This window comes from Mastigoproctus giganteus, chromosome 5 (assembly GCF_048544385.1).
Source record: "Mastigoproctus giganteus isolate SK-2022 chromosome 5, ASM4854438v1, whole genome shotgun sequence".
In the NCBI taxonomy this organism is placed as follows: domain Eukaryota; kingdom Metazoa; phylum Arthropoda; class Arachnida; order Uropygi; family Thelyphonidae; genus Mastigoproctus; species Mastigoproctus giganteus.
The window spans coordinates 37,271,334-37,283,604 of NC_143579.1; the positions used below are offsets into that span (position 1 = coordinate 37,271,334).

A 12,271-nucleotide genomic window follows, 5' to 3' on the forward strand; every position below is an offset into this window, starting at 1 on the left:
AAGTTGACAAACATTTGGAGCAAGTGGATGGGTGAAATAAGGGTGTTTTTTTTTTGGGCTCATTCTATATAAGCTTTCTTTCTTGCATCATATGCCTTTGCTAATGCTAATTTGAAAGGCTGATCTTTTTTTTTTTTTTTTTTATTACTGGTAGTACAGTAAGCTCTGGTTACAGTGGTCACGTTTGTAAATTGAATTTCAGTAATAATAAGCAAAAGTTTGAGTTTATGGCCTGTTTATAACAGATTGTACAAAAAAAAGCCCAATGAACCGAAAACTGCAAATTGTTTTTATTGTTTTATGGTTTTGGTTTCTTGAATTTGATGTAACTTTCAGAAATGTGCTTTAGAAAAATATCAGAGAATACTGGGTTTCTCGAAACCATGAGTGAATTTAAGATTAATTTAGCTCCAGATTTGGTAAGAATAATCTTGGCTCAAAACGAGTTATTTTTTTTTTATTATTTGCGATTTATTATTTTTCTCAATTTTTAATGGTAAAATGTGAAAAGAAAACGCGCAGTTTTAACATTGCAGCGAAAAACGAAAATTATTAATAGAATTAGAAAAGGTGAAAATTTAGTAAATCTCTCCAAAGAGTTTATTTGATGTGGGGACTTCAACAATTTATGACATCAAGAAAAATTCCAGTGCTATAACAGAATTTGTGTTGATTATGGATAGTGAAGGAGGATCTAGCAGGAAAAAGGCTATGTCAAAACCTGAAAATGCCACTTTAAAGAGTGCACTCAATTTTTTTTGTTTTCCTCAGAGCAAAGTTTAGGTGAACCAGTGTCTGGCCCAATGTTGTGTGAAAAAAATCATTGAATTTTATTCAAAAATTAAGAGGTAATGAAGATTTTAAGGCAAGCACAGGTTGGCTGAAAAACTTTAAACTGAGACACAGTGTACGTGAACTAGATATTCAAGGCAAGAAACTTTCTGCAGACAAATCGGCAGTGGTGTCCTTTGAAAAGTAAGTTTGCTTCAGTTATTGCAAATTATGAGAAAGAAAACATTTATAATGTTGATGAGACGGGCTTATTATGGAAAACATTACCAAGAAAAACCCTATCCACTAAACGAGAAATGCTTGCACCAAGTTTTAAGATGAGAAAAGAACGAGTTACAATTGATATGTGTGCAAATGCCACTGGGACGCACAGATTGTCTGTGCTTGTTATTGGTAAGTCGAAAAAACCAAGTGCATTTAAAAATATTTCTAATTTTCCTGTATTGTATAAAAATGCCTGGGTGGATATTTCTGTTTTCTGAGATTGGTTTATAATTTTTTTTATATACTTAATCTTATTTAATTTAATCGTAAGGTAAGATTTAATTCATTAATCTTACATTATGGTCGATTATCTGGAAAATTTGGCTATCCAGAAGTGGTCTGACATCAATTATTCCGGATAACTGAATCTCTACTGTAATAACAACAAGAATTATTTATATTAAGAATCATATATATACTATAAAGTATTTAAGGGCAAAGGCCCCCAGCCTTATATAATTGGAATCATATATATATAAAACACATCACACACACATGCTGTAGTCTACACAAGAGGAAGAATCTCGTCAGTGTTGAGCTTTCTCATCCCATTAAAAGCCTTAAGCAGCTCAGTCAAATCACCTCACAGGTGCCTAGTTTTCAGATGCTGCAGTTTGCAGAAAGGACCTTTCTTGGTAAGAGCAAGAAAGGCTCTTTGTTTCCCCTCACCAATCTCATTGCCCTTCTGCTCTACATCCTTCTTAAAATGAGACCTTCAGACCTGTATACAGTACTCAAGATGTGGCCTGACCAGCCTTATATAATTGGATAATCATCTCTTTATCCTTGCTAGTAAAATTCCTGTATGTCATTGACAAAACATCATGAGTTGTCCTGGCAGCCTGTCTGCACTGCACAGATCACAACATATCTGACTGCATATCTCCCCCCCCCCACCAGATCTTTTTCAACTGTCCTGAATGTAGAATTGCACAGTTGGTACATTACGCAAGGATTAAAAGTGCAGCCACTATCAACCCACTGCAGGATGGAAGTCTCCTCAACAATTCATGCTGAGGGAAATGGACCATAATCTGCCACGCTGGTCCAGTGCGGGTTGGCAGATTGACCGTATTCAGCAGTCAGGGGCTTGAACCCCGGTCTACTCAAAGAGCGTGCTCTACTGCACTCCCGCTCCTGACCACTCGGCTACGGAGGCACTACTGCTACCTATATGCAGTAATTTGAATTTGAAACTTTAATTGCCATTTCTTAGCCGATCTGCCTAATTTTTCTAAATCTTGTTGGAGTAGCATACCATCCTGCCAACCTGTCTATCAACTGCAAAATTAGACATTAAACCTGCTATATCTTCATTAAGCCTGCTATATTGTCACTGTCATTAATAAATACAGAAAATAATGGTGTGTCCAGCACTGCTGAACCCCTAGGGACATCACTAATAAAATTAGTGCATGAAGAGCAATGTCCATTGATAATCACATTCTGTTTTCTCCCACTCAACTATCCCTTTATCCATAGCAGTAACTTTCCCTTAATGCTGCTCTGCTTTAATTTGTACAGCAGCCTGTTACATGCAACAGTAGCAAAAGCTTACCTAAAAATTATTTTTTGCATCCAGTTCCTTTGTGACTGTATCATAGTATTCAATTAAATTGATCAAACAAGATTTCCCCTTAACAAACTCATGCTGTGACTGAAGTATAATGACACTACTGTCTTAGATGGTCCTGCATTACTTCTTTAACCAGTGACTATTATTTTCTCTGGAAAAGAAGTTAAGCTAACAGATCTGTAATTATTTGTGTCATCCTTTAATCCCCTTTGTGAATTGGAGACATTCACACATCTCCTGTCCACAGGGACTTCCCTGAATCCAAGGATGCTTTCTTAATTATGGATGTGGGTTTGCTTACCTTCTTTGCTACCTTCCTTAGTATAATTGTATAGATTACATGCAACCCAGTTTCCTTTCTTATTTTTAATTTCAGTAATTTCTAAAAGAGAAATTATTCAAATTATTGAAAACCATGAGCCTTGCACAATCTCTTCAAGGCTCTTATCATTTACTCCCTCCTATGTCTGGGCAGAATTGTGGACACTTTCAAATATAACCCTAACTCTCGACTTTTTTTTACAACATTGTCCTGTATTGGTTAATTAAGTCTGCAGATCTCCTACTCTTAATGTCATTAATGCTGTAGAATATCACCTTTTATGCCCTTAAAAGATGATATCTGCTCTACAATGTCATCTGCTTTTGCCTCTGACAGACATACCCTGGTCTTGTTCCATCCATCCTTCTTGCTCAATATATTTCCATTTTCCCTGAAAATAAAATTACCAACAATAACTACCTCCTGCCTGACCTGAACATTCTGCTTTGGTGATTGATGCTATGTTGCCTGATGCACAAGTGTGAGCTCCAGCATTGATTTGGGTAGCTGGGAGCTTGATGGGCCCTCAGTTTAATTTATTTGAGGGCATCCACCGTACTTTTCAATCTCCCATAAATGTCCATTAGAATGCTGAGTTGGTGCCTGATTTCTCCACACTCTCTGCACCAAACACACAAGATGATATACCCCTTGGCTATATCGTGTCCTGCTCCAGAAGGTGCTCAAACATTGTACAAGTGGCACATTTTTTAGACTGATTTGTAGGAGAATTGCCCTCCTCAGTTCTCTCCTGAGCCACAACAGTCTCGCTCATTTGATCCTGTTTGCTTTTCTGCTCTACTCTGAGGCATAATTTCCATTTTCAGTTCAATATAATTGAGAATAACACTACTCTCTTCATCAGTTATGCAGTAACAGCACATATTATGCTATCAAGTTAACGTTATATGTATTACTCTATCAAGTTTATTTTATTTATAACAAATAAGTTTGTTATATGTTTTATGCTATAAAGTTACTGCTGTTACTGCTATAAAGTTATAAGTTAATTATAATAGATAATAAAATTATCTAATTAGTGCCAACCTATGTGATTCGAACTTTTGAGATACTTGTTTTCCACAATTAAAACACTAGAATTCTCCTATCATGTGCTACAGTATAAGTTACGAGATACAATTCATCTGTAGTGCTACTAAATAACACTGACTCAAATCTGTAAAATGTCTTTATTATGATAATATAAAATAAAATACATGCATACTGATTGTAAACTGTATATTTAAATATTAAAATAAAAAAATAAATAAATGTATAACAAGAATAAAATATTGCATAAGTGTGAGCTCCAGCATTGATTTGGGTAGCTGGGAGCTTGATGGGCCCTCAGTTTAATTCATTTGAGGGCATCCACCATACTTTCAATCTCCCATAAATGTTCATCAGAATGCTGAGTTGGTGCCTGATTTCTTCACACACTCTGCATCAAACACACAAGATGATATACCCCTTGGCTATATCGTGTCCTGTTTCAGAAAGTGCTCAAACATTGTACAAGTGGCACATTTTTTAGGCTGTGATTTGTAGGAGAATTGCCCTCTTCAGTTCTCTCCTGAGCCTGAACTAATAGGTTTTCTCAGAAACCATGAGTGATAGTTTAGTCATTCTCTTCCGTGAATCCAATTTTCCATGATATATTTTGTTCTCTTCATTTTATATTATGTTTAGTTTAGCTCCAGATTCAGTAAGAATAATATCATCCTGAAACTGCGATTTGTTATTTTTCTCAGTTTTTTTATGGTAAAATGTCAATGAAAAGAAACAGCACTGAAATGGGCAGAAAATTATTATTATTTTTAATTAAATAAATTCGTTTTTTTTTTACGCTATTTAAAGTCTTTTTATTTTACCTTAATACATTATAATAGACTTTATTTAATTTTACCTTACGTTTGATTATCTAGAAAATTTTGCTATCTGGAAGGGGTGTGACATTAATTGAGAATAACACTATTTTATCACCAATTTATGCACATTTCAATTTACTAACTAACTGTAAGGAGTAATTTCATTTCTTTTCTTTTCTATTTTTACATGTGTGCACACATACAGTAAACTTCCGTTATAGTGCTTTCAAGGGGACTGACCCCAAAGAGTACTATAAGCAGGACCCCCCCCCCCTTTCCTCACTTCACAGGATTGATCAGAGTACCAGAAGAAAAAACATTATAGTTGGAATCATTATAACAGGAATTTGCTATATTTATTTTTCCTTGTTATAATGAAATCGAAATGTTACATTTCTACAGGAGATTACTTTGCTCTTGCAATGCAGAAAATTGAATTAGTCTTTGTAGTAAACAAACACAGTGTATGTTTTTATTAGGGGTGGAAGTTGAAGGCTATGTACATGATATATACATTTTCAGGGCCTTTTTTTTGTCTCTGAATTAAAACAAAAATGGTCCTGGAATACAGTACTGCACAAGTGTAATTTTGGATCATGCCACTAATCTACACCATTCCAGTGATTTCTTATTCCCTCCTCCTCCAGATTAGCAGTTACCCTGAACCTTCTTCAGTGATATACCAAAAATCCTTTCACCTCCTTTGTCCAGGCGATCAACTTTAAACTACACCTTGCCTGTTTTGAGGTTATTAAATTATGCATAAAATGTACCATTTAATAACCTTGAAAGAGCTAAGAACACACATACAGTTAAGAACGCACAGTCAAAAATAATTAGACTTTCTTGAATTTCCTCAATGCTTTATCTAAACCAACTTTCTTATTGAAGATAATAATATTATCCATATCCTGAAAATTTTTGATTTCTCCAGTTATTTTATTTCTTGTTAATCTTTAAATCACCAGCTATTACTTTAATTGTAATTTAATCTTTCAATTTATTATATGCATAATTTTTTATAGGGTAAGACTGTAGTTCAAGCAGAAATTGATTCAGCTGCTGAGTTAGCAGACTTCTTGAGATTTAATGCATACTTTGCAAAAGTAAGCTTTACTTAATAAAAGTAGTATCTATCAATTTTGTAATAATTATAATTACAAATCAGTTGTAGAGCCTAGCATTCTTCCAGGGAGATTGTTATTAGATTGCGAGCAGTATTCAAGATATAAACAAATTGTTTCTGAATACAGGCAGGCCTCGCTTAACGCGAGTTCGATTAACACGGTTTTCAGTTACCGCGATTGGAAAAAATGATACCACTTTTTACTTTACGCGATTCAAATTTCCAGTTAACGCGATCTTTTATTTCTGATAGTTGAAAAAGATTCGAATCGCGCACTAAATGTCTGACTGCCAATAAACAAGCGTTTGTCCACTTCCCGCCTCAGTGTGTTCCATCAACTAAGTAGACGTGTTACTTGTTTGTCTCCACCTAATAAAGTCACGTGCAGACGTATTTAAAAATTCTAATTTTCTACCCCTGTTAATTATGGATAAAAGAAAGAGTGAAAAACAACGTGATTGTAATAAAAAAAAACGAAAAGTTATTACTTTAGCTGATAAACTTGAAGTTATTAAAAAACATGAACATGGTGCAAACCATGCGAAAATCGTAAGAGATCTAGGATACAGTGAGTCTACCGTACGAACTATCTTGAGCCGTAAGAACGAATATAAAGAGAAAGGTAAAGTTTCATCATCTTCTTTTGTCTTACAAAATACCAGAAACAGAACTCTAATAATGATTGAAATGGAAAGTCTTTTATCAATTTGGATAGAAGGTTGCAATCAAAAAAGAATTCCATTATCTAAGGACAATATTCAGAGCAAAACTATTAACCTTTTTACTAAGCTCAAAGAAACAAAATATCAAGGGGAGACTGAAATGTTTGTTGCTAGTTCAGGGTGGTTTGGACGTTTCAAAAATTCAGCACGACTGCATAATGTTAAAGTAACAGGGGAAGCTGCTAGTGCTGATGAAGATGCTGCAGCCAAATTTCCTGCAGAATTGCAAAAAATCATTCAGGATGCTGAATAAGATGATCGGCAAATATTTAATGTAGAAGAAACGGGCGTATTTTGGAAACGGATGCCAACTAAAACTTATTTGGCTGCAAATGAAGCATCACAACCTGGGTATAAAGTCTCAAAAGATCGACTAACACTTTTATTAGGAGGTAACGCTGAAGGTGATTTTAAATTGAAACCCATGCTTGTGTACCGTGCACAAAATCCTAGGGCTTTAAAAGGATACAGCCATCGCACTCTTCCAGTCATTTTTCGTTCAAATAAAAAAGCATGGATGACCAAAGCCCTATTTGAAGACTGGTTTACGTCTTATTTCTGTCCAACAGTTGAAGCCTATTGCAAGAAAAATAATCTTACTTTTAAAGCTCTGTTGCTTGTAGATAATGCACCTGGACATCCTTCTGCACTTGGTGACTTAAATGAAAATGTGAAAGTTGTTTTTTTACCAGCGAACGGCGCCTCCGTAGCCAGGTGGGCAGGAGCGGCAGTGCGGTAGCACACGCTTCTTGATTAGAAGCTCGAACCGGAGTTCGAGCCCATTACCACCAAATACGGAGGAAGCGGAAAGGTCGGAATGACCACCGCATATCCCCAGAGCAATATGGCCTTAGTTGCTAATGCTCCTAAAAACCAAATAATAACATACCGGCGAATACGACTTCGTTATTGCAACCCATGGACCAGGGGACGATTGCAACTTTCAAGGCTTACTATCTCCGCAGAACCTTTGCACAGGCACTTGAAGCTATAACAGGAGATAATGCAATTTCTGTACCAGAATTTTGGAAAAAATATAACATACGATTGGCCATTGAAAACATTCATGCAGCATGGGAAGAAGTGACAGCCAGCAATATGAGAGCAGTTTGGAAGCATCTTTTACCCCGCGCAAACGATTTTACTTGCTTCAAAGATGCAGTTCAAAAAGTTATTGAAGACATAACTAATATTGGTAATGAACTTGGTTTCAAAGGCTTGGATGCGGCTAACATTCGAGAATCACTGAATTCGCATTTAGAACAGCTAAGTGAGAATGATCTCCTTCAAATAGAGCAACAGCGTGCGCACGAAGAAGCTGAAGAAAAAAGAGTGTGAGCCAGATGAAAATGTTACCTCAAAGGAGATAACGGTAAAAGAACTAGGCGAAATCTTTCGTATTGCAGAGAACCTTAAACAAAAGGTAATGGATGTTGATCCTAACATCGAAAGAAGCATGTTATTTCGCCAGGGCCTAGAGAAGCTTATTGTCGGCTATCGGAAATTGTATGATGAAAAAACGAAAGCCAAAACTTTTCAAACGACTGTGTTCAAATATTTCTGTAGCAAATAGTTAGTTTCTCCATTATATATTTTGAACAATAAACATTTAATTCTATAATTTTTATTATCTTTTACATGGCATGCAGTTAAAAAGTTATTTAAAAGGTATTATTTAAAAGTTATTTAAAATTCTTTATGGACATTCCAGGTCAAGTACCAATTATAATTTTTCATATTGGTTATGATATTCGATTAACGCCTTTCCGTTTTGCGCGATGCGCTCGCGGGACGAATTAATAGCGTTAATCGAGGCCCGCCTGTATAGTGCTTTTGAATAATTAAAAAAAATTGTAATGGAAGTCTGTGTAACAAAAAGTTGTTTTTGTTGTTTTAATTTTGTCTTGCTTTGTATTATGAGTTGTTTAAAGTTTAGTTGCATATCTGTATTATAATAAAATACAAAATGCAGCATCACTGTGAACAGAATTAACTGACAAACCATTTAGGCTTGTAAGTTAGTTGCAGTTGACAGTGAAATTTCTATTTCGTATTGTATTTTATTTAAGTTTTAGAGGGTGTGTTGCACTCTCTAAAATTTGAGGAGCATCTGTGGATACTTTACTTACTATAAGCAGTCCATGACAGAAATATGAATGTTTAGATTTATAGTGGCTGATACTTAAGTTTGCCATCTTCAAAGTGGTTTCTATGGTTCCTCCACTACTTTTGTGCATTATTTTTTTTTCTTAGGTGGGTGTTGATATTTTCTTTGGGGTTTTTGCATGTGTGTGTGTTCTTGCCTTGTTTCTACTGCAATTGCACCATCTCTTTCCGAGTTCTATTTGGTTGTGCTTCCCTGAATGAGTATTGATCTCGCTGGCTATTTATTTTAAGTTTCTTTGTTTTCTGTAGTTCATTTGAAGGTAATGATAGCATTTCATGAATATAACCTGTTGCAGTTTACAGCAGCACATTACTTCGTAAAACTGTTAATTTAATTTGATAATCTTCAGTTGATTAGACCATAGTTTCATTCTTTTAATTTTTTTGTTAATTTTTCTGTTTCTTCCATAACTTAAATGTATAGAGTACAATTTTTGCTTTGGTTACAGTAGTTTTCTTTGCAGTCCATATTAGAATAAATGTAATTTATTGGAGTTGAATCCCTTTATTGGCATGAAATTACTAAAACATCTAGTAAATATTATGATAAAATACTTTATTTTCTTTTATTACAGAACATTTATTTATTACATACATATGTTATACTGAGTGTGCCTTTCTATACAAAGGAAGGTATATTCATTAAAAGGCATTTTTTTGAATGTTACACTTCAAATTAGGGGAACTTAAAAAAAAAAAATGGAAAACTAAAATAATTACTGCTTGGTGACACTCGCCATATAAAAAAAAAAAAAATGAATTATAGATTACTGTACAATAATGAAATTTTTAAGTTGATGTTGATGTTCAGATAGCTAGAAAATTTAGGTAAGCAAAAAGCCATAATCCGCTTGCTTATTGAATAACAAAGCTTTTACTGTATGATGGTGCTACTTCTATGTGGTGGACATTTCAGTATATCTAAAGAGAAGGCTAAAAATGAAAGAAGTATTATGCCTTTAACCATTCCAAATGCTGCATAGTGAAGACTTCCTAGTCCACTGTTATGCATAGTTACTGATTCTTTGTGCTACTGCTCAGATGTGAATGGCCTCTTGAAGAAGTTGGTATTGATTGCAATCCAACATAGTGATGTCTGTTCATCAGCAGTTCAATGAGAAGTCTGATGGCTGCTTTCTTCCACAACAAAAATAAATGCCAATTGATTCTTGTAGCCCATTTAGTTCCTAGGAAGGAAGACTATAAAAATGAGGCATTTACTAGAGACATCTCTGAATGGGATGGCTGTGGAGTTGAGGGGAGGACTTTATGACTATGATTTTTTCATAGATTGCAAGGTGGTTGCACTAAGTATCCTTTCTTCATCTGCCAGGCGCACAGCAGAGCAATAAGCCAGCACCATATCAGAAGAGAATGGTCTTGGACAGAAATTAAAGCCTGGTAAACACAATGTGGTTAATAGTTCCTTTGCTCAGATAGATATGGTCTTTGGCCTTGATGCCACCACTTCACATTAAGTTAGGCATAGCGAAGAAATTTGTCAAAGCTTTGGAATACTCAGTGTTTGGATGCTACTCCTTAATGTTCTCAAAATTGTCTGAAGCAAAGGTGGCACATTCCTTGAATTACAAATTGAGCAGATGCTGGCATCTAAAGAGTTTATTGAATAGTACAATTGTATTGATTGGACAGTATAAGAGACTGGTAGCAGAATGTCTCTAAAGTTATGCTGTTTACATTTGCGCACGTGGACTTTTATAGACTAAATTTTTGGTGATAAGAGCATGGACAGATGTTTTCATCGAACAATAGAGATTAAGTCATCAGTTAATTACATCTGGTATTTTGTTACATTTGATGGCAAAAATATATTTCAACATTCATTTTTAACTAAGGTATCCTAGTTTAGCTTCCTTGGCAGCAGCTGTACATTTTTAATGTACAACTCATATATATTGAGCTGCATGATTGTTATTGTAGAAAAAGCAAAACTTGGTGATTTCGTTATCACATATGAGAAATTTACCGAATTTCTTCACGGCATAATTGTTATCTTTCTCATATAAATAAAATTGATGTGTTAACCCTCTGTTTGTGAATATTTACCACAACAAAACTAGAGGATTATTAATATTTTAAATGAGAATTACAAAAATTCTGTAGTGTTAATAAGAATATCTGACTAAATTTCTCTTGATTAATTAATACTGACATATTCTGAACTTTACAGATGTTTGAACCCGTTTAAATTGAATGGAAGTATTTTGGTTCCTTAAATTTAAAACAATTATGTTATTAACCAGGTTTTCAAGGTTTCAGGTATCAAGGTTTTTAGTGCTCATGTGTAATTTACACTTACTCAAAAAAACTACACAAGCTGGATGTTTTATTTTTCCAGATCTGGTAGTGTATGTGGTTTCAGAGTGTATACTTTAACTCTTTGCATAAATTTCTGCAGGTGATATGCCTGAACCCGGAATAAATTTATTGACTTATGCTGCAATAATGCTAAATTAATGAAATTAATAACAGTTCGATAATATGATAAATGCATCATATGTATATATAAAGATCAAAACTCTAATGGCATTTTTTTAAACTTAAAATGCTCACTTCTGTGACATGCAAATTATTGATGTAAATGAGGTTCTTTTCACTCAGACAATGGATTGTTTTATAAATTGACCAGCTCTTTATTCACAAAAGGAATATTTCATTTAACTATAGTAACACTTAGCCATTAGTGAGCTTGATTTTTATTTTTAGCATTAAAATATCATTGAAAATGGTTCTTTAGTTGTATCTTGGAAGTGGTTGAGCTGTCTGTAACTATTCTGGTTGTTTGAGAGATTTTACCAGTATGAGAGCCTTTTCCTGAAATAAACCATTGCCAGAACATTTAATTGAATTTTAAGGATTTCCTCTTAGAGGAGAGGTGCAGAAGAATAAGTTGACTAGCAACATTGCTGGAGGAGGTATTGACAGAATAGCTGAAGGGATCAAAAAAATCTAATCAAACTCGGTCAACAGAAAATGGATGATAAAGAAACAGAGAATAGGGAACAACAATTAATAACTGAGAAAACAGCAGAGATTTTAAAAGTGATTATTGAAACCAATGCCTGAATTGATGGGGTTGATTCTCTTATGAAACTTTTTTTTTTTTAATGATACCCCCAAGCACGAGAGGTATTAGAAACTATAGTACCATACTTGGGAGGTGCCTCCATAACCAGGTGGGCAGGAGCAGCAGTGCGTAGCAGATGCTTCTTGATTAGACTGGGGTTCGAGCCCACGTCCACCAATTATGGAGGATGCAGAAAGGTCAGGGAATGACCACCACATATCCCCAGAGCAATATGTCCTTAGTTGCTAATGCTCCTAAAAACTAAATAACAAACAAACAACCATACTTGGGATGAAAAGGTGAACTTGTTTGACATTAGACTTGAATTTCTCTAGATTGTAATTTTC

General features: G+C 34.7%; 1 protein-coding gene across 1 annotated transcript in view; it reads left to right on the forward strand.

Moving 5' to 3' along the window:
* Nucleotides 1-12,271, forward strand: part of P5CDh1 (delta-1-Pyrroline-5-carboxylate dehydrogenase 1) — a 186,049-nt gene that overhangs the window by 90,260 nt on the left and 83,518 nt on the right. Inside the window, exon 5 of the mRNA XM_090373981.1 lies at nt 5,848-5,928. Within this exon, the coding sequence (XP_090230107.1) occupies nt 5,848-5,928 (81 nt within the window). The remainder of the gene's footprint in view (nt 1-5,847; nt 5,929-12,271) is intronic.